Source organism: Struthio camelus, chromosome 2 (genome assembly GCF_040807025.1).
Source record: "Struthio camelus isolate bStrCam1 chromosome 2, bStrCam1.hap1, whole genome shotgun sequence".
NCBI lineage: Eukaryota > Metazoa > Chordata > Aves > Struthioniformes > Struthionidae > Struthio > Struthio camelus.
Genome location: NC_090943.1, coordinates 134,978,655 through 135,002,649, shown reverse-complemented (window position 1 = coordinate 135,002,649; position 23,995 = coordinate 134,978,655). Strand labels below are relative to the sequence as shown.

The following is a 23,995-nucleotide window of genomic DNA, read 5'->3' as shown; positions in this document are numbered from 1 at the left end:
CTTCTACAGGCAGGGCAGGAGTCCTTCCGTTCCATCACAAGGTCTTACTACAGAGGGGCAGCAGGGGCTTTACTAGTGTATGACATTACAAGGTGAGAATATAGAGGGAAGTATAACTGGATTAAAATTATATGTCTTTGTAGAATTGAACTATGGCATATTATGATGTCTAAATTAGCATGGCTTTTTGTATAGGTATTTGTCAATTTAATGTTGTAATGCTTACCTTAAGTGCTCCAAGTTAAGATATAATCCAGGTTAATTGTGCACTCTTTAATTTTCTCTGTATACTGACTAAGTATATGTAAACTCGGGAAGAATGTAACAAAATATTTTCATAAACTATTTGACCATGAATGTCCATTACCTTAATTGAGAAAAGACCTTAAAATATCTCATTAATTCCTTTCTGGTGTTTTTATTAGCATGAAGTGTAATTTCTGTTTAATCATTCACAAACTTTTACTAAAGTACCGTTCTGCAAAAGAGAGAAATAGTATAACATCAAAGTCCAGTTTAAAAAAAATACTGGAAAACTTCTCCCATTGCTGTGTTCTTCCACTGTGATTTCTTTAGCAGGTGTACAGAAGTGACTATGGTTTTCCTGCTGTCTTGAATAAAATCACTGTGTATCGTGTTATCTGCAAAACTGTGGGATTTTTTTTTTTTAAAGGTTATAATCATGACTACTGGTTTAAGAAAATGTCCAGGCACTGAATTCCATTTAGGGTGTGTAATTTCCCATGTTTGTGGATCTCAGTCTTGTTGCTAGATTAAGCAACAAACTTTAGTAAGAGATTTCTTAGATGTTTTTCCTTCCCCTCCCCAACTTGTTTTTAAAAATAGGTGCCAAAAAGGAACTTACTTTTTCTAAACTGGCTTGCAGCAAATTAAACTTTCATTCTTAATGCATATTTCTACACTTGTAAAATACTAATCACATGCTGTGTTTAAGGTTTCCAGTACACAGTAAAATCTGTAGAATGCTATCCTCTTATACCTTATTTATTTGGAAAGACTGCTGCTGAATTAATTATTCAGTTCATAAACTCACAGAAAATGAATATAAACTGTTTATTGCCTACAGTAGAACAAATATTACCATGTGAACACATTATTATTGGTAGTATTTGAATGATTGAGTATGTTTTGCACTTCCTACTTTTAAATTCTTGTTCATTGGATTTTATTTGCGTGTAAAAATACAGATTTTTATGGCTGTAAGAATCTTCTTTACTCTTTGTAGGGGCCGTGCTTTCGGTTATTTACTAAATCTTTGTTTGCCTGTTTTCCCTCCAACAAAGGGATTACTAGCTCTTACCCCTGGAGCATATATGTACTAATAAAAGTTACTCAAGTAGAGAAAGTGACTAAACTTCAGCTTTCCTTGCTTTTATTTGTGAGTCCATCCCTCTATAAATTTTGTTCAGTAAGTTCCAGGAGGCAGAAGGGAAAACTGGAGTATAAATGACCATATAAGTAGCTTTGAATTGCATTGAAAACAGTGATTAGCAGCCTGTAAGAAAGTAATACTTCTTATTATATTCCTTTATTGTTGATTATCTTCTCTGAAGTTTTGTCAAGTGTGAACAAATATCAGTGCATATACTCAGTTAAAAATCTATTTCTGCTTGATTTTCAGTATCACAACTAGCAAGTAAGTAGTTCTTTGTAGAAAGCTGTCTGCTGTGTTACATGAACTTGGAAGGAAATCTGGTTCTTCTAAAGTCTGTGGAATCTGACTGACCAATTTTAATGGGTCAGGAATTTAATCCTTTATAACTGTTAATAAGTCATGGCATAAAATCAAAACATAATCAAGGCTTAGTATGAGTTTAAGGGCAAAAGATTATTAATAAGCCAATGTACTTCTAAGGAAGGTAAAAGCAATAGCATTAAGGGAAATGATTTCTTGAAATACTGCTCATAATTTTCATTCTTCTCCATACTTAGGAGAGACACTTTCAATCACTTGACAACTTGGTTAGAAGATGCTCGTCAGCATTCCAATTCCAACATGGTCATAATGCTTATTGGAAATAAAAGGTAAAATTCAATCGTTATGAACTCTACAGGTGGTAAAGCTTTAACGGCTTGTTTGTTTGGATTTCACCTTTTGTCTGTTCTTATTTGTAAGCAGTATCACAGTTTAACTGTAAATAACTTTCAATCACTGAACATAGTTCTACAGTGAGGCTAAAACCTTTCCTTTTCAAATTAGTCTAATAATGTATTCAGCATATGTTTACCTTACATTCTATGCACATTTTTCAGAAGTAATTTTATTTTAAAAGGATCAGTCATGAATGCATAAAATGAAGAATTATATGAATTATTTTTCTCACTGTCCTTTTTAAAAACCTTGAATCATCCTTTAGAGGCACCTGGATCTCCCTTTTAAAGGGAACATAAGCTCCTAATTTTAGTTGTTCTTAACAAAAAAATTGATCGATTTGGAATCACAGCAGAGAAAATGTCATTAAACAAGATGCAACCCATACTACAGGGTTCACTTCAGAAACATTTATTACGTTTGTTAAATGTAGCAGGTGCATTAATTAATGATTACATGAGACGTTTATGAATTCTAAGTCTACTTTGTGTCTTACATGTTTTAACTGGGAGCAGGCAGAGAATGAATGCTTTTTCTAATGGAGGTAAAGGTTTTACCACTTTCTGGTGAATTCAGGCTACTGTTAGATACACTAAGTACTGCAAATTCAATTAACATTTTGGAAGTTTGTTACTAAATCTTTTAATGAATTTCTACTCGGTCTTTTCATCACCTGGACAGTCGAAAGTTCTCAGTATCAACAGGGAAAAATTGTATATGTTTGAACAGTGTTGAAGTTCTTCATAAAAATACATTTTGAATACCTTAAACTTAATGTAACTAGTTCTTGATGTAGCGAACTGTAGCATCATATCTAGATCTTTTTTCCTGGAAATGTAGGATTTTTTTTCCAATTATCAAAAGCACGATCTCAGAATTTAATAAACCATTAGTTATGCTACACTTGCCTTTCCCTAACTGACCTCAACTTGTCTCCATGCCTCAGCAATTCTTGAAGGTGAAGATGCCAGTTGAAATAAGTGTGTGGGCTTCTCCCTTAAAATTCAATGAACAGCCAAATCATTTCTTAGATACTACTGAGTAACAGCCTCGTGGTAATGATGGTCTGGTTTCACTAGTCTGGCCTGTTCATCTTGTCTTCTGCCTTTCCCTGCTCCCCCCCCCCCCCCCCCAAAAAAAAAAAAAAAGAATCACCTTGTCTTATAAATGTCAGAACACATTAAGCCTGAAGTAATTATGATGCTTGCCTACACTTACATAATCTGGAAGTGACCAACAAACTTTTTTAGTAGAGGAATATAAGTATAATCTTTATAAATTAATATAAACATGCAATCTCTTATTAAATGAAGCTTTGCTAAGCCTGTGATGTCAAAGACTAACTTTTTACGCTTATGTGAGTGAAAATGCTGCAGTGACAGAAAGAGAAATATGTACGGTATACACAGAAGTATATACTGTGTATTTGATATAAGTACTACATAAGCTTGCATGCTTAGTTAAGTCATCTGTAACTGTTCCTGGTTATTCTTAGCTATTGAACTAAGCTGTAAATTGTTAATATCTTGCATTCTGCTGATGTGGGCATGATTGTATGTTATAATACACCACCTGCAGCTAGCTCAGTAATTATCCCAGTTGCAACTAATGTTTAAATAAACAATGAGTACGCTTAGATTGTATACCTTAAATGTGAGATTATGATGCTACAGGAAGTAAAATTTCTTTAAAATGGTTCTTAAAAAGCATTATTCTCAAGTCTCAAAGAGAAAGATGGGGAAGAAACGCCTTTAACTGTGTTGCATTGTCCTGAAAGCATATTGTAGGACATGGAGTAGAGCATTTTACTTGAGACTGATGGAAGAAAGAACATGTATACTAGCGTAAGATTTTTTTTTGAAGGAATAAACTTTGTTCTTAAGAGTCCAAAAAGTGCACCTGGAATTCTTTTGTACTACTGACTTTTTACTAGATTTGAAGAGCATTGAGAACTTGATCTGAAATATAATAGCTGGTTTTTGAAAACATTAAAAATACTGGTATTAAAACATTACAAATACTATACTTAATCTTCTTTCCAGAACAAAACATAGCTATATTGATCTAGTAAGACCAAAAGCTTCGAATTATTGGAATGGGATGTATGGAGAGAGGAAGACAACTGTGGTTAGTAGAAGCAGTTAAAGCTCTTATACAGATATGCTAAGATATCAGTAGAGAGTTTAGACTGGGTTATCGCTGCAGCTTTTGATGCAGCTGCAGTGTTTTAAATCAAAAGAATTGTTTTATTTCTGTTTTAGTATTGAGATAATGCTGTAGTGAACCAAACTTTTAAATAAAAGGATATTATTGAGGGTAGTGTGATAGTAAGCAATAAGTACAACATTACTCACGTTTGAAAATACAGTGTCAGATAGCTGCTTCAGGAACATTAGAATGGATACCTTGTTTACTTGTCTTAAGCCTAAACTGAGATACTGAGAATACTTGCATATAATGAACATAAATTATTTTAAGAAAACTTTTCAGGTATCCTTATCTCCAAATGCTTCATGTTCAAATGGTTTGCTGAACAATCTTGACTCTATAATTTATCTAAACCAGTGTGAAGTGATTAGAATAAAAAAAAAAAACTGACTTGCTGCAAAATAGCTGCTGCAGTGAGTATGGTTTATTTTTGATGTATTTATAATTATGAGAATGGTAGCATTGAAGCCAGTATGATACTTCTTACTGGCAGTCTCGCTGTAAGTTAAACCTATGTATTTGCATGCTGTTTAATTTGGAATTGTGCATCTCAGAGCATACTGTTACATGCACAATTTAAATGCAGCATTATTATTGTTCAAAATATAGTTGCAAATCTACTTACAAAGATGGAAGGAGTGAAACTGTTACTAAAGAAAGTTTAATAAGTAAAAGTGAAACACGTTCAATATAGTTTATGGAAATGGATTTGTCTTTAGTTATCCAGTCCAAGAGAGCTTTTTGTTCTTTCATATAATATTTAACTTTCATCTAGCCTGCTTGGAAAGCAGGAAACAAATTGTGTAACAATCAGTTATGTTCATCTGCTGTTAAAGTGCCAGGTCAAGCCTGCAGTTTCAAAACCTAAATGCTGGCTTGTCAGGAGGGAACCAGTAATGTAGTTTAAAATACCTTATTTTTGTTGTTAGGAATTTTTTTTTTTTTTTATCAGAACAGAAATCCAACTGTATGAGGTCTTGTTAGTGAGCGGGAAAAAATAAACTAGTTTTATTTTTAGTATCACTAAGAAATCTTTTATAAAAAAACTCTGTTATCAGTTCAGCTTTTGCAGTGTGGATAACTAGGTAACTATCACTCCTTTCTAGTATAATGTTATCTAAAATGACATTTTCTAAAGTTAGTATTGAAGGGAGAACTAGATAAACATACCTGCATCCAGTTGAAAGCTATTTCACTGAAGTCTGTGGTAAGATCCATGTTGGCTGGGGTTGATGGCTCACACAAGTGAGATGCTGTGGCTTTATATATAGTGTATATACTGTAACTGCAAAGCTTCTAGTAATTTTGCTTTATGTAAAGACTTTAATAGATATGAATATGTACATAAGACCTGATTGGGGGGGCTGTTGACTTATAAGCATGTCTCTGAAGAGTGATACTTACATGGGTGGGTTGAACTGTACAGGTAACTTGGGTTTCTTGTTTGTTTGTTTTCCATGTCAGTGATTTAGAATCTAGACGAGAAGTCAAGAAGGAAGAAGGTGAAGCGTTTGCACGAGAACATGGACTTATCTTTATGGAGACATCTGCCAAAACTGCTTCTAATGTAGAAGAGGTAACCTCACTTAACGCTGATTTTTAGTAAAACAGTTATTTTGAATTGCAGCCTGTAATTTGTGCAGATACTGTTCCTCTAGGTTTTGGATTCCTTAACTTGAATTAACTACTCTCTAAATTTATATTATTAAAAAGTCCATGTCTGCGTTTTATCTGATTGCATGGCACTGATTAAACTGGTGAGACTCTGGTAGCTTATATGATAGTTCTTCTTTTAAAAATATTTTGATCAAGGAAATCAAGGTACAGCTGTCTTTCTTGAAGTTTAAAAGATAAGACTGGAAAAGCTTTGCTAGTGCAAAGCAAGAGAAGCTCTCGGTATCCTTGACAGATGTCAGTCTAAACTGTTCTTAAAGACTTCTGAAATTTCACAGACTTTTCAGGCAATCTATTGTAATGCTTTGGTATCTTTATTGTAAGACAGTCATCTTTCCCTTCAAATACCTAGAAGAAATCTTTCTTGCTGCGAATCATGCATGCGTGCAGTTTCTTACTGTGTTCCCTACAGATTTGCTGAAGGAGATCATTGTCTTACTTACCCGCTATGTATTTGAATAATGTTATGTTTTTCACTCTTTTCTGCTTTAAATAAGTCCTTTTAAGTTTTGCTTATAGTCCATGTTTTTGGACATGTAAGAGTTCTTGTGTATCTCACCTAGGTTTACCCCACACCTTTCCTGAAGGGTGGTGACAAAGAACCCCAGCTGAGATACTAATGCTATGTAGAGTAGAAAGATTGCTTCATTTGTCTTGCAGGCCATACCCAGTTTATACATCCCAGGTATTAACCTTCTTTACAATTGCATGACGTTGTTCAGCTTTTCATACCGTATAATTCATCCTTCCTTTTCTCTAGAATTGCCTTAAGTGCAAGATTTAAACCCTTCAGTAATGGGGATTAGAGAATTCTTCCACCCATTTGAGGGAGGTATTTAGATCAAACTTCGAGGTATCTGTCCAGAGTAGAATTAGGAAGATTTTCTTTTTTTGTGGCCAAACATATTTTGTGGATTAAATATTGCGGGTTTTTTGGTCTTCTCCCTCCCTTCCCCTTTCCCTTTTTTGGTGGTTTTTCCCCAACCCCCATCCCCCCAGAGCTGGTGCTCAGACTTTGCTTTCTGAATTTGATGGTAGTACTTATGGGAAAAGAACTAAAATTGTTCAAGATTTAGAAATACTCATCTTATATTGTTCAAATATGCCCTCCAAAAACTACTTAACATGTAATAATTGATGTACCTGTCGCCTCAATACATGGAAGCTGTCTTATTGTGAGCTAATATGGCTGCTGGAGCTGCCAACCTCTAGAAGTAAGTTGTTGGTTGGTTGATTTTTTTTTTTTTTTTTTTTAACCGAAATGCTTTAATGAAAGTTTCTAGAATAGGAAATGGGGTAAACTCACCATCTTTGGAGCTTTAGAATAGCTTCTTGAATCAGACTTTTCTGTTGTAGAGAGGAGAACTTCCAAGTCAATTCTAAAAGCCCTCTGAGGCACGTTCTTTCTGGGGAAAAAACAAGGTAATTTCATAAGTATTCTGAATTAAATGCTTTTATAAAAGAGCATAAGCATAGCAGTTTTTAAAATTCAGGCTTTTCCAAGTCTTTTGCGTTTATAGAAGACTGGCTAATTTTAAAACGTCTTTGGTTGATGTCCCTAAATTTCAGGATCACTGTACAGCTTAAATCCTTGAGGGATAAAGAATCTCTACAGCAAGTAACTTTTTATGTGTTTTGATTATTTGTGGGACACTATTAACTACATAAAGGCTACTGTATTATTCGCAGGCCCTACCCGATATAACCACACTCCACACTTTCTGAATAATTACTTTAACTGAGGAGTTGCATTATATACTGATTAATTCTGTCCTGTTAACTTGGGAAGCTTAGACTGTTTACTGCCTGAGCATTTCCACAGCAGTATAGATCAAGGTATAGCATGCACTTCCTAACTTTGTTGCTAGCACGCATCCATACTGAAATGTGCTGCAACAACAGAGCTAGTAATTGTGTGACTCTTGTACACTGAATACAAAGCTTTGTCACCGGGTGGCTTCAGGAGGGGCAGTGTGGTGTACAAACCCCTGATGCTGGCTGAGTCAACAGAACAGATCTGCGTCATCAAGCAGATAGACATAAAATGTTTGTGGTCCTAGCCTGTACTAGTCAGTTTACAGACTACTTGTATTTAATGCAGATCTGTTATTGAAACACAGTACATGGGCAGTTGCTCCTTACGGTGCACCAGAAGGAGGTGAATGGCTGGAGGAGGCTTCTTTTTTTTTTAATGGATTTTTTGTATCTCTCTAGTTGAAAATCCCTTGTTTCCCTGTGATGAGAGAGACAATGCAGGTCTCTAGAGACAATGTATAATCAGTTCAACACTGTTTCTGACTCAAGTTTGTTATGTTGCCTTGCCTTGTGTCATAAACATCTACCGTAGATGTTTCAACATAAAGAAACAGCTACAGACGTTCTTGCATTAGGTGAGCAAACTAACTTCTGTCATTAAGGATTTTTTGTTTTAGCTGTTCCCTTTGTTTAAACCAGTTCTCCCTTCTGATTTCTACCACTGTGTAATGTCTTAGTCGATAGCTAGCTGCAGCGGTATGTTGTCCTGTTCTGCGCTTGGATCTTAAGGCAATTTGAAAACGTTCATAGGAACGTTTAGGAATAGGGAATATTCTCTTAGCTGTTTACCTCATACAAGGCTGTTCAGTAATGTTTACCCTGTTTGCACAATTGGTAATTGATTGTTGGGGGCAGGGAGTAGGTGTGGGCTCTTCCTTCATACCTTCTGTGGAGGTTTCTGAGACTTCAGTGTGGCCACCGAGTTAAATCATCATGCTTAGAGTGGAATGTGGTGGGGTGAGAATAGTTTCTGAATCATTAGGAAGATAAAAGGATTTTTTTTTTAAGGCACAGGTTTGTTTAGCTGCTGTCACAAAGCCAGTCTGACTAGCATCTTCAGCTATATCGTATTTGTCAAAACAGCTTTTTTTTTTTTCCCTTGAGTCCCCTTTAGCCTCTGTCTAAAGCCACTAAGAGGGATAACCAGCTATGAAAGCATAACTCTATTTTTGCATTTTTTTCAGTGCACTCTAAATAACATCCCAAAGCAAAACAAGCATACTTGTGCTTGTTTTAATCAAAATGCAAGTTACTTTCCTACCTTGCGTTAAAACTACACATATTCAAGAAATTTATTCTCTCCTTTACAACAGGAGATGTTAACTTCTTATCACATTTGTTTTTTCATTGGCAGTTCAACAACAGTGCATGACTGTTAATTGTCGTCTTTTCAGAAAGACGCAGTTCAGAGCTTGCTGACTATTTTCTGTTTGGACGGTGTCTAACACCTGTAAAGGCAGAATAGAATCATCTGCATAAAGTCAGCGTAGCTGTACAGTCTTCTGCGGCACACCCTGGTTGTCTTTGTATCCCTGCAATACCATTGTTTGAATCTGTCTGTATGCACTGATTCTAAAGAAGTAAAGATGCCTAGCTGGATTTGGGAAGCTGGAATAACTTTGTGCATTTTTCTTGCGCTCCAGACTGCTACCTTAATAATGATTAAAATGATTAACCTTAAGCAAAACTATTTTCTGGGTACTGGTCACACCTACTGGACTGCTATCTCTCTTTTGAGATACCAGTATATCACTGGCTCCTTGTGTAGGAGTTGGTTTCAGTAAGATAATTCCCATGTGGATGGGATTATATAGCCCTGTGTTCATCTTAGAATATAGTCTTTGTTATTCCAAGTTGCCTAAGTGCTGTAAAGCAATGGGCTTTGCAGCTTCAGATTCCAGTCAGTCACCTTAACTCCTTAAAGTGGCATCACATGAATGGAACGCAATAATGGATTTATTATTCCTAATAAAATCTGAATGGACTAACAGTTTTGATCGAGCAGTGGTGCACTTCTGCTACGTGAAGCTGTCTAGTCATTTGATAGCTTTGTTTCTGCTGTAACTTAATTTTGTCTTAGGCAGCTTCTTTCATGCTTACGGCTAGTGAATATTAGAAACTGGTGTAGCTTCAACAAGGGTATTGTTCAGTCACAGATAAAGGAGGAAAGATGGCCTTTGTAATACTCTAAAAGAGTAAAAAGGAAAATCCCACTGACAGGTTCCTTAACGCCTCCCAAATTTGAACTGATTTTTTAAAAGAAGTTAAAGATTGATTTTTTTTTTTTTTCCCCTCCCACTTTTGTTTTTGTTTTCTCTGCCCTTCCCAAACACAGCTAAGTGTGGGTAAACAAACACCTGTTTTACCTACTGATCTAGTTAGCAGAGACTCAGTTAATGAAATTTGAAAATCCTAGGATGTTAGCAGCTCTAATAGCAAGGTACAGAGACATTTAAGATGTAATCTAAGCAGAGTTTGTGGAAAAAGCAGGATTTCTGGTTCACGAGAGTTTGGGGTTTTTCTTTTTGTTTTTAGTAAGGCTTATCTTAACTTGCATTAAAACCAATATTTGTTAAACTTTTCTTGAGATAGAAATTCCCCAGTCCTTCAGCTGCCTGGTGAGACTGTTGCTTTTGCCAGTTTCCGTAGTGAGAAAGTGGAGGGGGTGAAGCTCCTGTGAGTTTCAGCTCTGGGCGAGAGACAGGGCAGGACATGGGGCTCCCCTGAGCATTCACAGTTTTTACATCCTTGAGGCAACTCCTTGGACCTTGTCCCAACTCCACAGTAAGGAACACAGGTTCTTGGGGTTTTTTGGCTTTTTGGTCTGTAATGAGAATAGAAGGTCTCAGCTGGTCTGGAGGGTTTCAGACTTTATGAAAAAAGCATGAAAACTGAGATATATCTGCCTGCCAGAGCCATAGATTCTCCTGGATCCTTAGTTCTGGCTGCCTTCCCCCCTCCCATGTACTCCATCCTTTATAACTGTTCAAAAGCAGCTGTAGCGCTTTTGGAGACACTTCAAACTTTAATATCGTGCAACTTCCCAATAAGTTTGTCAGAAAGGTTGCACTTTGTTTAGTTGCTACATACATGCAAATTGCTGTCAAGTTTTATTTTGGGCCTGTGCACCTTTACTTTAGATATAAAACTACAAATGCGTTTGGGTACTTCTTGAGATGTGGGTTGGTTTCGTAGTACCTCCTACTGCTTGATAATTAACCCCCTTTGTAGCCCCTTTAATGTCCTAGGCTTCTTTCTGAAAGATCATTTCCTTATAAACAAGTGTTGTCTTACCGCACATAAAACGGCTGCTCAGGGCTTTAGGATCCTGATGTATTAAGTGGCTATCCAGCACCACTTATACCCCTTTCACATTGGGGTGCTGAATGGTGCACCACCTAAATCCATTTGTGGACCCTGTTGTTACTGCTTTCCAAATGCATCCTTTAGTACTAGAGTAATCTAACTATATAAAATCTTACCGCTAAATGATAGGAGCGAAGGATGAAATTCTAGGCATTGCTGACCAGAGAGATGAGGGTCATGCTTTAGAATTTGTCATCTCTGTAATCTTCAAAATCTCCCAAGAATGCTCCTCGACAGAAAGTATTCAGAAATAATGAACTAAAACCAGTTTGCATTTCAAAGCACTGAGTTTAACTTCATGTTAACGTGGCCACCAGAGGGCAGCATGTTACATGAGCTGAAAACGCAGAACCTAATCTATTTTGGTTATAAGCAAAGACGGACTTGTATAATCTTGAGTTTTGAAAAGCACCGGTGATTCGTTCGTAAGTTTCTCTTTTGTGCTGAGCTGTAGCCAACAGCCTCGAGCTGTAGCAAACAGTCCTTAAACACTCATCATGGCAATAACTTTCTGAGATAGAGAAGTAATATTGAAATTTGCAAATGGGGAAGATAGTCTATTTAAGATATTATTTGCCCATTTTGTCATATCTGTGCCACATTAAAACTGAATGTAGCTTCTGTGACTTGCATTCCAGTGCCTTTAGCGTAATACTACTGCTGCGTATAACCTGCATAAGACAGAGGTAGCGGTAGCTTATTCCCTTACTTCCTGAGGTGTTTTTACCAGTAATAGAATTCATTCTTCCTGTTTTTGTCTCAAGGGTAGTTAGCCTATATTGCTTGTTTATCTTGTGTGGTAAAATGGATGTCAAAGTTGATTGCATTTTATGCTCAGTGTGTTAGGATTCATTTATTTTAAATGCAGTGTCTGCACTGTTTTTTTTTTTTTTTTTCCTTTTTTCTTTTCATGGTAAGCACTGCAAGACTTGACTTAATTCCTGTGAAGCAGCACGGTCTAGGAAACTCCTAATGTAGATTATCTAAAGTGATGTTATGTTAAAGGCACTGGTAGGTTGTGACTCAAAAACCCCTACACTTAGTTTGCACTTGGCACAGATGTGGCACAGTGGGCAGATCACATCTTACAAGGCTCACATACCCCACTTGTGAAGTGCAGTAATGCCATTTACCTCAGCAGACTGTTACTGACATCAGTGTCTGAGAACCTAGCTGTAAGAAGAACACAATAGAACAAGATGTTAAATAATAAAAATCACTGATTAACTTGTTTGCAACTTTTTTTGATGCTGTGGTATGGCTGTATTCAGTAGGCTCTTAAATCAAAAGTCACTGATGCCTTTATGCTTGGGAAGATTTAAACCAAGAGTTTAAATACCAGATGTAGACATTTTCCTGCAGTTGCAATGTTTTCTTTTTTAAATTTGTTTCAAACAGAGCCTAGAATTTATATACTTGGAAGCCTAATATACTCTTTTTTTTTTTTTTTTTTTTTTTTTTTTTTTTGCAAAGGGCTCTTCCTTTTATGAGTAATGGAGATGCAGTGCAGCAGGGCCTTGTTTACCTTCCAGGTGATTTGAGCATAAAGGCAGATTGAGTCTGGTACTGCCTGTCCTGAAGTGGTGACAGTAAACCTGGATGGACTTGAGCTATTTATTGTGGAGGTGCTCGAGTGTCTTTGCACGTTGCTTCAGTAACAGCAGTATTACCAGAATGTACGGTGCAACCTCAGTAGGCTTGGTAGGCAGCCAGCCTGAGTCCATGTGGGCCTACTGGTTGAGGCCTTGTGTTGGGTGGAAGTGGCTAAACTGCACCTGGATCCAAGTTGGCGTATGAAGTGCTACAGCTGTGTTGTTGCGCTGGTGCACATGGTCTAATAAATCCACACTGCTCTGTCTCTTTGTATCCATGGCTCAGTTAATCTACAAACCGGATAAACTGCCCACAGATAATTGAGAGTTTATACTATGCTGCATGTTCCAGATAAGAGATAGAACATGCAATATACAAAACGGTTTTTAGAATAAGTCAATTGTACTGAGTTCACCTTCTTGTCCTTGCTGTTTGGGACAGTAGCATACGATGCCAAAATCTGACATAATGTTCTTAAAGTGACTAGATTGGTGTTTCACTAAGGTTCCTAGGCATTTATTTTAAGTCTACTTACGCTTTGAAACATTGGATAACTTAAAATAAAAGGATGCAAAAAAACAAATGGACATCTCAAGGGCTGCAGTCTCTTTTCATAGCTGATTGGTAGTAATTTTTCAGACTCCATACCAACTAATAAATCTACTTCAAGTTTTTTTTCATATGCTATATTGTTATGAAACCATATTTTAAAATAGGAATTATTTATGTGTGACCCAGTACAGCTGGGCATTTTGCCATACAGAATACCAGTACATGATGTTTTAATGCTAGCATTTGCACCAGAGTCGCTGATGGCAATTTGGTAATCAGATTTTTGTCTTCTGGATAACAAAAATGATAGAAATGAGTGAAATAGACTATTTAGATTTCTCAAGTCAACAGTTACTTAGGCAATATGCTTAATATTAAAGCAGACTAATGTTTGTACTGAACTTTATTGTATCTGGGTAATAACTATGTTGAAAAGGGGTGTTTTGAGAGTCACTAAATTGCACTGTGTTTTGCAGCGCGTTTTGTTCTGGGGGGAACGCATGTGTTCTTGCAGTGATCTGTTCCTGAGTGTAGCATCCAGAATATATTTTCTATCCAGTTGCTAGTTTGAAATTTGCGTTCTGATAAAATTCTTGGTTTTTTTTTTTTTTTGATCTAAAGTAATTCTTATACATCTCATTTAATTTATATGAAATTAATTCTAAGAGCCTAGGCACACTTAGCCAACACATTCTAGAATTGTTAAAGTGCCAGTTGTTAAGTGCTTGTTTACATGAAGTTATCATAACATGTTTTTAAGATTTCAAGTTCTGTTTAATGTCCTACTCAAATGGGAGCAAGCAAGTATCTTCACAGATTCCAGCTGTGTGAATTTCCAAAGTTTTTGACCTATACCTTTCAATAGTCCCATGTATGAGGCTGTTACAATAATTAGTGTGTAATCAGCAACCCAGATAAGTTTGCATTTTCTTCTTATATTGAAAACTTCAATTTCTGAGGAATGTGAATCAATTCATAATTGGCTGAAAGCCAGTTTCTTCTCCTCAACTCTAACGCGTGTTTGAAAAACGAACTCACTTCCTAAGTGCCTTGTGAATCTGCAATGATTAATTCTTCTCATTATTTTGCTGCAAATTCTCATGACCCTCTGTGATGATTCGATCACCCACTTAGAGTTTATGCATATTCATATCTTTTCGCTCCTGCCGCAGTCGTTCAAGTCTCCTTCACTGGCTGTGGTGTGTGCTTGGTGCAGTAATTGAGCTGCAGTAGATTGATTACTCTGGGGAGCTGTAAGGCCTTTAAAGGTGAAAACATATCAGTCCTGTTAATTAGGAAACAAAGCTCTGGTGGCAAGTTCAGCAGTCAAATGCTTCCAATGTAGAAATGAGGAAAGGTATGATTTGTTCCTCTCCATGAACCCTGTTTACTTTTTTATATTTGAATTAGATCTGTGTTTGCTGTAATAGGCTTGTGCAGAAGACAGCATATTTTGTATGATTGTATGGTGATGGTATTTTAAAACAAAAAGAACTGTCTTTGATATTGATTGTAATTATTAGTGGGTGTCAGTCACCTCTTAAATTATGCATTATAGGTCACATAGTGCCTAAGATAAAGTTCAGTGTGAGCTGAAAAATGGAATCATTGATTGTAAACTTTAACCAAAAACATTTATATCATTCATTCTTTCAGACCTGAATGTTAATCTTTTCTGAAAATCTATCACATTAATTCAGAGAAATCATAATAAAACCTGGAATCTCTTCTTTCTCCCATTAAGATGTCTATTGCCTAACATGTACAAGATTAATTAAAGAGAATGCGTTCTTAAAATTAGGTGAATATTAAATGATAGCATAAGGTTTCATCCAGCAGACAGCATCCTTACATCATCATTGTAAGTACCCTGTGGTTTTATGTTGCTAAGCACTCTAATCTAGAGTGGCCTATTACAAAGATATTAAGGGTAGGGGAAACCATCTGCCACACAATCTATCCATAAGGGTCAGAAATAAATAATTTAAAAGTAATTTATATGTCTTAAAAACCACTTTTTCCTCAGTAATTACTGGACAACAGATTGTAGAATACAGATGTTATGAAAATGTCACTGTTCTTGTAAACAGCAAGTGATCCATTGCTGCTTTCGGGTGAGTTACAGGATGGTGTTGTCATACCTGTTCCTACTGAGCTCAGAAAGAAAAGTCTTACTGAAACAAGTGCATGTGAGATTGGACTCCAGTTAGTGCGTCTTACGCTAAAGGATTTCATATCCACTGGTTGATTTTTTTTCTTCTTTTTTTTTTTTTTCCTCCTCTCTGTTTCAGGCATTTATTAACACTGCAAAGGAGATCTATGAGAAAATCCAGGAAGGAGTTTTTGACATTAATAACGAGGTAACTTTCAGTACTTCCAGTACTCTGAACACTTTTTTTTTTTAATGTACAAAATTCATTTTGCCCAAAAGATTGGAGAGTAAAATACTTGTCCATTCCACTTGGATATAGAATTGTCTGCCGTTGTGATAAAAATGGATTAAAATAAGTGACCCTATCCATCCATGAAGCATCACAAAATAATATAAATCCCCAAAAGAGAAGAAAATCCACTTTCATCCACTTCTCCATATGGTGTCATCTGTTTTCAAAGATAATTTTCCACTATGTAAATGGGGGACCATGTTGATATGCCAGATGCACTCCATGAGCTGTCCAGTGTAGGGGAGGGATTGCTTTGAGAGTTACATAAAAGACTTCTGAAATGTTTCTGGTTTAGGTGCCTGGATTCTGTAGGGAATAAAAGATCAGCCATTTTGCTTATGCACATTACTGAAATTATAGATTATCATGGCCTGTCTCTGTGGGTTATTTGGGGAGGGGGGAAGGGAAATGGGGGGAAGCAGGGGCTGCTTCTGTAATGCAAGAGTCTAACCAAAGACCGATAATTAATCTCCTGAATTTTAAAATTATTGTCCTGTTGAAAGTCTTGGGTAATTAGGAGATACGTTCCTGGCCATGGAAAAAGCTGGTTCAAATTCAGTGGTGGTAGATGGGAATATTTGCTAGGATCACATAACGTTTCAGTTTTTAATACTTGCATCCAAAAAAAATGCCACGTATATAGGTTTGAATTTTACAATGTGAAGTGGCCGGCCACTTCTGGTGCATAAATAAATAGGGACTCCGATGTGTCCCTAACTATCACTGTTGAGGTGCTCAGTAAAACCATATGTGGAGATCTGTACTGCCATTATCTGTTCTGTGAATAAGTGAATCCTCTGGCTAGGACTGTCAGTCTGAAGCTTCTCTGAAGTGTGATAGTCCTTACAGAGTTGCTCAGAGAGGGAACAGTAGCAAGGAAATTGGCAAGACTGTATTAAATAGCATCACTGCTCTGCTTACCATATCTCAACATAAGAAATGTTAAGCTAGTAAAAAATTGCTGTTACGGGTAAAAAAAAAAAAAAAAAAAAAACTGTAGAGAAGAAATAATGAGAAATTTCAGTAGTATGAGAAGTGTTTGCAGTAGGAAATGTGTAGCTAAATATGGCTTCATGAGTAATCATGCAAAGACACTAGTCCTGACTGAAAAAACTATGTATGTATTTAGCGCTTTGGTGAAACACTATTTTAATTAAGTTTCGTGATGAAAAACTTAAAATTGTCTTTAAAGGTTTTTCTAAAGTTGAAGAAAATGCACTCAGTAGTGCAATATAAATTGGACAGTAATCGGAGTGTCTGAAAAGGCATGCTCATTGTATCTGTCGAGTTTCATATAGTAGCTGACTGCTTTACTGTGCCTTATGGAGCTTTGATTGCAATATGCTGTCAAGAGCCAACAGTCCATGCTAGTTACTTGGCGTTATGCCAAGTCTGGCTCCTTGATTCTTCAAGAAGTTGCTACCAGCCCAGAGGGGGCAAAACCAATGAGCCATAGGGCATGCTTTTTATTAAAGAGGAGTCAAAGAGCGAAAAGAAACCACATCAGCTGCTGTCAATACTGAGCTAGTGCCAGAAACCCCAAGGCTACTACTGTTGCAGAACAACTGCCAAGCACTATAAATCTGAGATTTACTGTGACGCAAAGTTTCCTTAAGAGCTTAATTTCTGAAGCTACTGTATTACTTTGAGAAAAGTGCTGTATTTTTAGGTAAAATCCACTTGAGGGAGTGAGGGTTAAGATATAAGTGTGATTTTGATGAATGAAAGAGCTACGCTGTGTGTGGGTTCTTGGCAAGTAGCCATGTCTTTCGGGATCATAGAAATTATTGATGACACAGAGCACTCGTATGCCCTTAGCCTGTACAGCTGATTCAACACAGAAAGAAATGCTGTCTAGAGAGGAAAAGTTTTGTGCTAAACTAATGGAGGTTTTGGTAGGAGGAGAGGGGTTATATGTTCCTAGTAAATGTAATATGTTTTTAAAGCCTAATATGAAGCAATATTCAAATACTGTTCTTGCTCTGTGTTTTCATGCTAGGAGTTTAAGGTGCAGAATTTAATATGGAGAGAAATTTAAATGAGAAGGAAAGCATCTTTCTTTTAAATCGTATTTCATTGCCGAGAAAGCATTGCTCAAAAAAAGCTTTGCTACATTTATTGTATTGTGAAAGGAGAACTTGGTATATGACCTTCTTAAAAAAGTTTTCAAGCATATTAGTGTTCTAAAATAATGATATTGTGTATTAAACTTTATTTCAGGCAAATGGCATAAAAATTGGCCCTCAACATGCTGCAACTAATGCAACGCTTGCAGGCAATCAGGGAGGACAACAAGCTGGTGGAGGCTGCTGTTGAGCCTATTTTTACTTTCTAGCTGCCTGGATGGGGCCTACTAACTTGTTTGTTCACCCTCTCCCTCCCCCCCGCCCCGCTCCGCTCGCCTCCACTTCAGTTCAACTGAGACATGAAACTTGTAAGTTAGTTTCCTGTTGCAGAAGAAGACTTTATCCTTCAAATTCTTGTATAACTTTGAATAAATGGTTAATGTTCACTTAAAGACAGATTTTGGAGATTGTATTCATATCTATTTACATTTGATTTCTAGGTCAATTGATGTGATTATTTTTGTTAAATGTTGTCTTGTGCCCTTGACTACGAACTGAATTGTATTAAACACTACAAAGTCATCTGAGTATTTTAATCAGTTTGTGTAGTTAGGTTTCCCAGCTCCTGTGGTTACCTAATGTTTAATATTGTAGAGCTGTCCTCAAGTTATTTGTCAATTTTCAAGGCTATGAAGAGAAGCAGAAGGACTCTTTTAATTCTGTATTTATCACTTTCTGTATATATAGTTTAATAACCTGCTTGGGTGTACTTGCCAAGCTAGAATTCTTTAATGCATTTGCATAAATTCTATACTACTTAGAGCTTGAAAACTACAGAAGCATTATTAGAAATTGCTTGGATGCTAAATTTTAAACCTTTTTGACATTGTTAGCATGTTCATCCTCCCCTGTTATTATCCTGAAGTCCAAGAAAATGCTTAATGTATACTACTAGAGGCTACTTACATGCTATCTATTTTAATGCCAAATGTTTGCTGTTTGTCCACAATTTCCACAGCACCTCTTCAGAAATGGATTAGCTGTTTGCCTTAATGAATACTAGAGGTAAAAACAGAGTATGAATGAAAAATACGGGAGTTGATAAATTTAAAATGGCACATTGTTAGAACTTTAATGTTCTTTTCTTGTTTACCACTTGATTTCTAGGTATATTTTTTCATGCAAGGGCAGTTTTTCAACCTTATTGTACAGTGTTTGTGTAAAGTTTTCTTTAGTGACAACTTGTAATCCTAAGTATATGGTAAGCATCTTGTCTATTGTGAAGAGGGTGTGAAAATAAAACCTGCCAGTTTGAAAATCTTGATGAAAATAAAAACTAGAAATGCTGTGGTACTTATTATAAGGGAGGGGAGGGGTTGTTCTGCCTCAAATGAAATGGTTGCAACCTTACAAAACAAAATCCTGGGTTCAAGTGTTTATTTGTTAAAGTACAGAATACTCATGTCACTTCTTCTACAAATGAGGAAACAAATGAGTTTCCATCTCTTCATTTTTATATGAATTGCAGATAAAAGGGTAACACTAATGCAAGGCCATCCTTCATCTTTCTCTAAAAAGTTAAAAAAAAAAAAAAAAAAAAAAGACTGCAAAATTTGTTTCTTATTGGACCAGTACTGACTGCAGCCTAACACTGGGGGACATGGATCCTCATGTCATCCATTCTTACCGTCAAAACTTTAACATTGAAAGTGAATAAACCTCGGTCTGACAAGTGTAACATAGCAATGGTTCTGAGATTAAATAAAAGTTTAAAAGTGTGTGGAACCTTTTGTTTGTATATGGGGAAAGGGTCAACCAGTAGGGGTTTATGCCCTCACTTACTGTAAATCTTTCTTACCCATGCAGGAGCATTAAGTTTTTGAGAGGGTGCTCTACTTATATTCTTTCAACTGTTAACTACTTCTTACATAATATTTGCATTTATGGAACACAAACACTTTTATTGCTTCTGCTGAAGTTCAAAGATTGCGTTGCATAACAGTAAAACCCTGGGCATAAGTTGTGTTGATGCTGAGGCAAAACTGACTCACAGTAATGAGGTGCTCACGTGAAAGAAAGGAAGAACAAACAAGTACTTGCTTCCCTGCTTGAGTTACTGCTTGAAGATTTTTTGGAATTGGCAATGTAGCAGAGCTCAGTCACTTGAGACAAGAGACAGGAGAAAGTATGCTCTTCTGTAGCAGCCTCAGCAACATCAGAAATGTGAGTAAATTTCTCTTGGCTATAAAAATTGCCACTGTTAGGTGAGCAGAGATGGGGAAGTTACACCCCAATTCTGAGAAAAAGAATAATACATGCTGTTTTAAGTGATGATGATTTACCAAACTAGGATACTAGACTAAAGCTTATGACAGGCACTCATTTTCTGAAAGCATGGGACACAATGGGAGGCATAGGGTTGACCAGGAATCCAGTGCCCTGGTAGCAGCAAGGAGTCACCTGCTTGCTCACTTTTTTGGGGGGGGGGTGGGGGGGTGGTCACTGTGGCAATTACAATCACGTGTACATTTTGATTTTGATCCTGCTGGTAGGTGCTTACATGCCAGCCAGTCTTATGCTGTACAGTGTATGAAGAGGCTGGTACTTTCAAAGAGAAGCTAGAACAAAACAAGTTTCCTCACATTCTGGCTTGCTTTTGTTACAAGCTCTGTGCGAACATAATCTTTTTGTTGCATAATAGAAACCTGTGTGTTTTGGGGGATTTTGAGAAGCTATTGTTTCTATCTTGTGCTGTGAGAATTTAAGTATTATAATGCACAGAACCTAGCAGGAGGGTTTAATTTTACAGTGTGTGCTTTAGAAGGATTTTCTGTTACAGATTTCAGTTTTAGTTGCATATGAGTGACTGATAACTTCCATTGTTTCCATGTTGCATTCCAGTTGCTTTTGATGGCATTTTTGTAACCAAAGAATTAAAACGTGTCATTGTTCCACAGCAACTTGTACAGCTGTTAATGTAATGCAAAACTACTGTCAATACTGAAAAATCATATCAAGGTGCAGTTTCCCAGTACCCCGACTTACTGTATGGTATAAACTACAGTTAACTTGCAAAAGAATAAATTTGGAGTGACAGATCCTCTAAGCATGACTTAAGACTTGTCTCTCTTATTTCTACTTAAAATGAGAAGCTCCAGGAATTTTGGCAGTCACTTAGGAAAGATTAAAGTTCCCTAGGTCTTATACCTGTATGTTTTTGTTGGCTTCAGTCATTCTGATTTATTCTTGTGCAAGATCAAACTAAGAACTGGCTTAAGGTAAATGTCTGCCAAAACATTTACAGATAAGTTAAAATAATGAGACGCGTTCTTCAGTAGGCAGTGCTCTGTTCCTTGCTCCAGAGATTTTTCCTATTACCTTATACTTCTTATGATAGTTATTTGTTTTGGTGACAAGTTGAAGAGCCTTCAACCATATTATATAGCGGAGGATTTTTAGAAGGGCACAGATTAGTTTTAGGCTAAATGGCATCTATTAAGTTGGGAAAATTATTTCTGCCCTAAGAGTTTAACAGTGAGTGTTAGAGCACCAAGTCCATTCTTGGGAAGAAATAAAAACCTCTTAATCAGGCACTAAGTCATAGTTAAACTGAATTTGAGTGATTTTTTTTTTTTTAACCTTAGAGCATCTGTGCTTTTCACAAAGTTTTTATATATAGGGTATTGCTTTTGCAAATGCTGAAGCCTGAAGTGGTGATTTTTGTTACTACTGATTGTCTTACAGCTTTCTGTGTAGGTTTTTCTCCTAAATCAAGTCTCTCTCGTATGTCCTCTGCTTTTTTTTTTTCTGGTCTGTTCTGGTATTCTCTCACTCAAATCGGAATCCAATCAGCAAGGTGCTATTCTCTGTCTTTACTGCTCCACATCAATTGCACCTATGCTTAAGGGAATTTGCCCAATACAGGGAGTGTGATGTAGGGAAAGAGGAATGAACTATGTTGGTTTATGATTAAAATCATGAGGAAAGTATTGCATGGGCTCTGCTTCCCTATTACATGTGCACTGTTTTGGTTGTGCATGTGGATATAAGTTTCTATTCCCCTTCCACTACTGCATGGGAAGAGATAAAGGAGAAAGACAACCCACAAGTCTCAGATATCTTGATAAATTTTTTTGGTGGCATCATGCTGAAGATTTGTGTATTCTTAAAATTCCTCCCCCTAGTGTCTTCTATTTTTTTCTGCTATGTTACTACAATGTAACTTTAACAGTGTATAGCAGTGATTTATTTTATTATGGCATTGAAATTTCCATTTGTAAATAATCCAGGCTGCTGCTGTATAAGTAGCTGATGAAATGTCTTTACTGGGTCTGCTGCGTATGAAAGAAACCACAACATTAGGCAATAAAAGCTACTAACAGAATGTTACAAAACCAAGACCATGACAAAAAAGCAGCATGTTGTGGATCTATTATTTTTTTTCTTGGGATAGATTTTATTATTTTTGGAACTATTACAAGGCCTATGTTAAATATTGTGGATGATAAGAGGAAACAGACTCTTGGCAAACATGGAAAACCAATTACAGCATATTACCCTATTCCCCTTCCAATAAAGGAGGGGCTAAGCTAAGAGTTTACTCTTTGCTTAGCAGCTGGGGGGACGGGTGGGAGTGTTCCTGCATTAGGATTGCCTTGAGGAAAGTGACTGTTATTGTAGCAGTCTTACTGCAGGCAGTCCAAGCTGGAAAAGGCAAAACCAGCACACTCAGCAATTGCTTTTATCTCGATCTAAAGAGGTATATTGTTAAGGGAGCTCTGATTAAAAGAAATTACTATTCTGTGTTATCAGGTTTAGTGCTCACTTCAAAAAATCATGTGTTTGGTTGCAGCCTGCAATACTGCAATCATTCTATAATGGAGAGGAGTATTTCTGAAAATTTGTTTTGACAAATAAAATGGAATATATATATGAGATATTCAGACATGTGATTTGACAGCTACATCAGATGCCCCTATGTGACCTAGAGGTGAAGTAAGGTGTAGTGAAAAACTACTTGAAAGTTTATTTAGAGGCTTGTCTGCTACAATTTATGTACATCCATTTGAACTCCCGTCCTAAATTACAGCTCTTGTAAAACTGTCCATGACGGTGTGAATGTAAATGAACCAATGCATCGACATATATTGCGTTTTGTGTGTTTTTTCCCCAGAAAATAGTTATGATTTTTCAAATACTTTTTTAAAGAGTCACAGATTTAAACCCTGTATATTGGGCAGAATCTTGTTGATGGGTGGGACTACAGTATATTTGATGTAATTGATGTATCTATCTGATGCAGCATCTCATTGGCCTTCCTCACTTAAGAGAAGCCCAGAAAAACTTAAATCAAATGAAGTAAAATTTATATACTTTTCCTAGACTTGGACATAGAATACTGGGAGGCAAGAAAATATCTTGAGAATAGCTCAAAAGAGACCAAGGCATTTGTAACAACTGTTAATTTGGGGCTAACATAGTCCAAACTAAATAGCTGAGGAAACAGTAGGTTTTCTGATCATGGCCTGTGAAGAGAAAATACTTTCAGATGCAGGAAATCTGTTTGAAGTTATGCGACTCAATAGACAGTTAAATACCAACCGTTTGCAGGAAGACAGAACCATGTAGAGTTACTTGCCCTTTCCCATTAAGAAGATGGGGGGAAAGAGAGGCTTTTAGTTTAAAAGGCATTACCCAAGCAGCTGAACACTGCCACCTATGCCTCAGAAAGTGTTGCTGCCAGATCATGTTAGCAGTGGTTTTCTTTGGTGGTGGTACTTTTAAATTTGGAAACTACTATGAGATGTATGTTGATAATACTGACTAGAGTTGAGGCAGCTTCCAGATTTTAAAGACATGGAAGCATGGTTTAAGGAGAAGAGATGTGAACAGAAACATAGGACAAATTAATTTGTTGAGTGCTCGCTCAAAAAATTGGGAATTTGCACAGAACACCTTTCTAGAATTGTTATGTAGAGATATAGCAGTCTTGCATGTATTTGGCAGCAAAACCATTTTTCCCTGTCTTTTCTATCTTGTTTTAATTTGTGAGGATGAATGAATCTTACTCATGGGTTACTGGTTAGGTTCATGTCAGAAGTACTTAAAACTAACATATTATCTGATGTGAAATACGTCCTTGACCATCAGCCTAGCCACTTTGG

The 23,995-nt window shown here is 36.6% G+C and overlaps 1 protein-coding gene across 2 annotated transcripts in view; it reads left to right on the top strand.

Annotated features, from left to right (window-relative positions):
* The window catches only part of RAB2A (RAB2A, member RAS oncogene family), a 44,296-nt gene extending 23,353 nt beyond the window's left edge, over window positions 1–20,943 (top strand). For both annotated transcript variants that reach the window (XM_068932630.1, XM_068932632.1), the window contains exons 5-9: window positions 10–92; window positions 1,954–2,046; window positions 5,786–5,897; window positions 15,613–15,681; window positions 17,986–20,943. In XM_068932630.1, the coding sequence (XP_068788731.1) occupies window positions 10–92; window positions 1,954–2,046; window positions 5,786–5,897; window positions 15,613–15,681; window positions 17,986–18,081 (453 nt within the window). In that variant the 3' untranslated portion in view covers window positions 18,082–20,943. The remainder of the gene's footprint in view (window positions 1–9; window positions 93–1,953; window positions 2,047–5,785; window positions 5,898–15,612; window positions 15,682–17,985) is intronic.
* The last annotated feature ends 3,052 nt before the right edge of the window (window positions 20,944–23,995 follow it).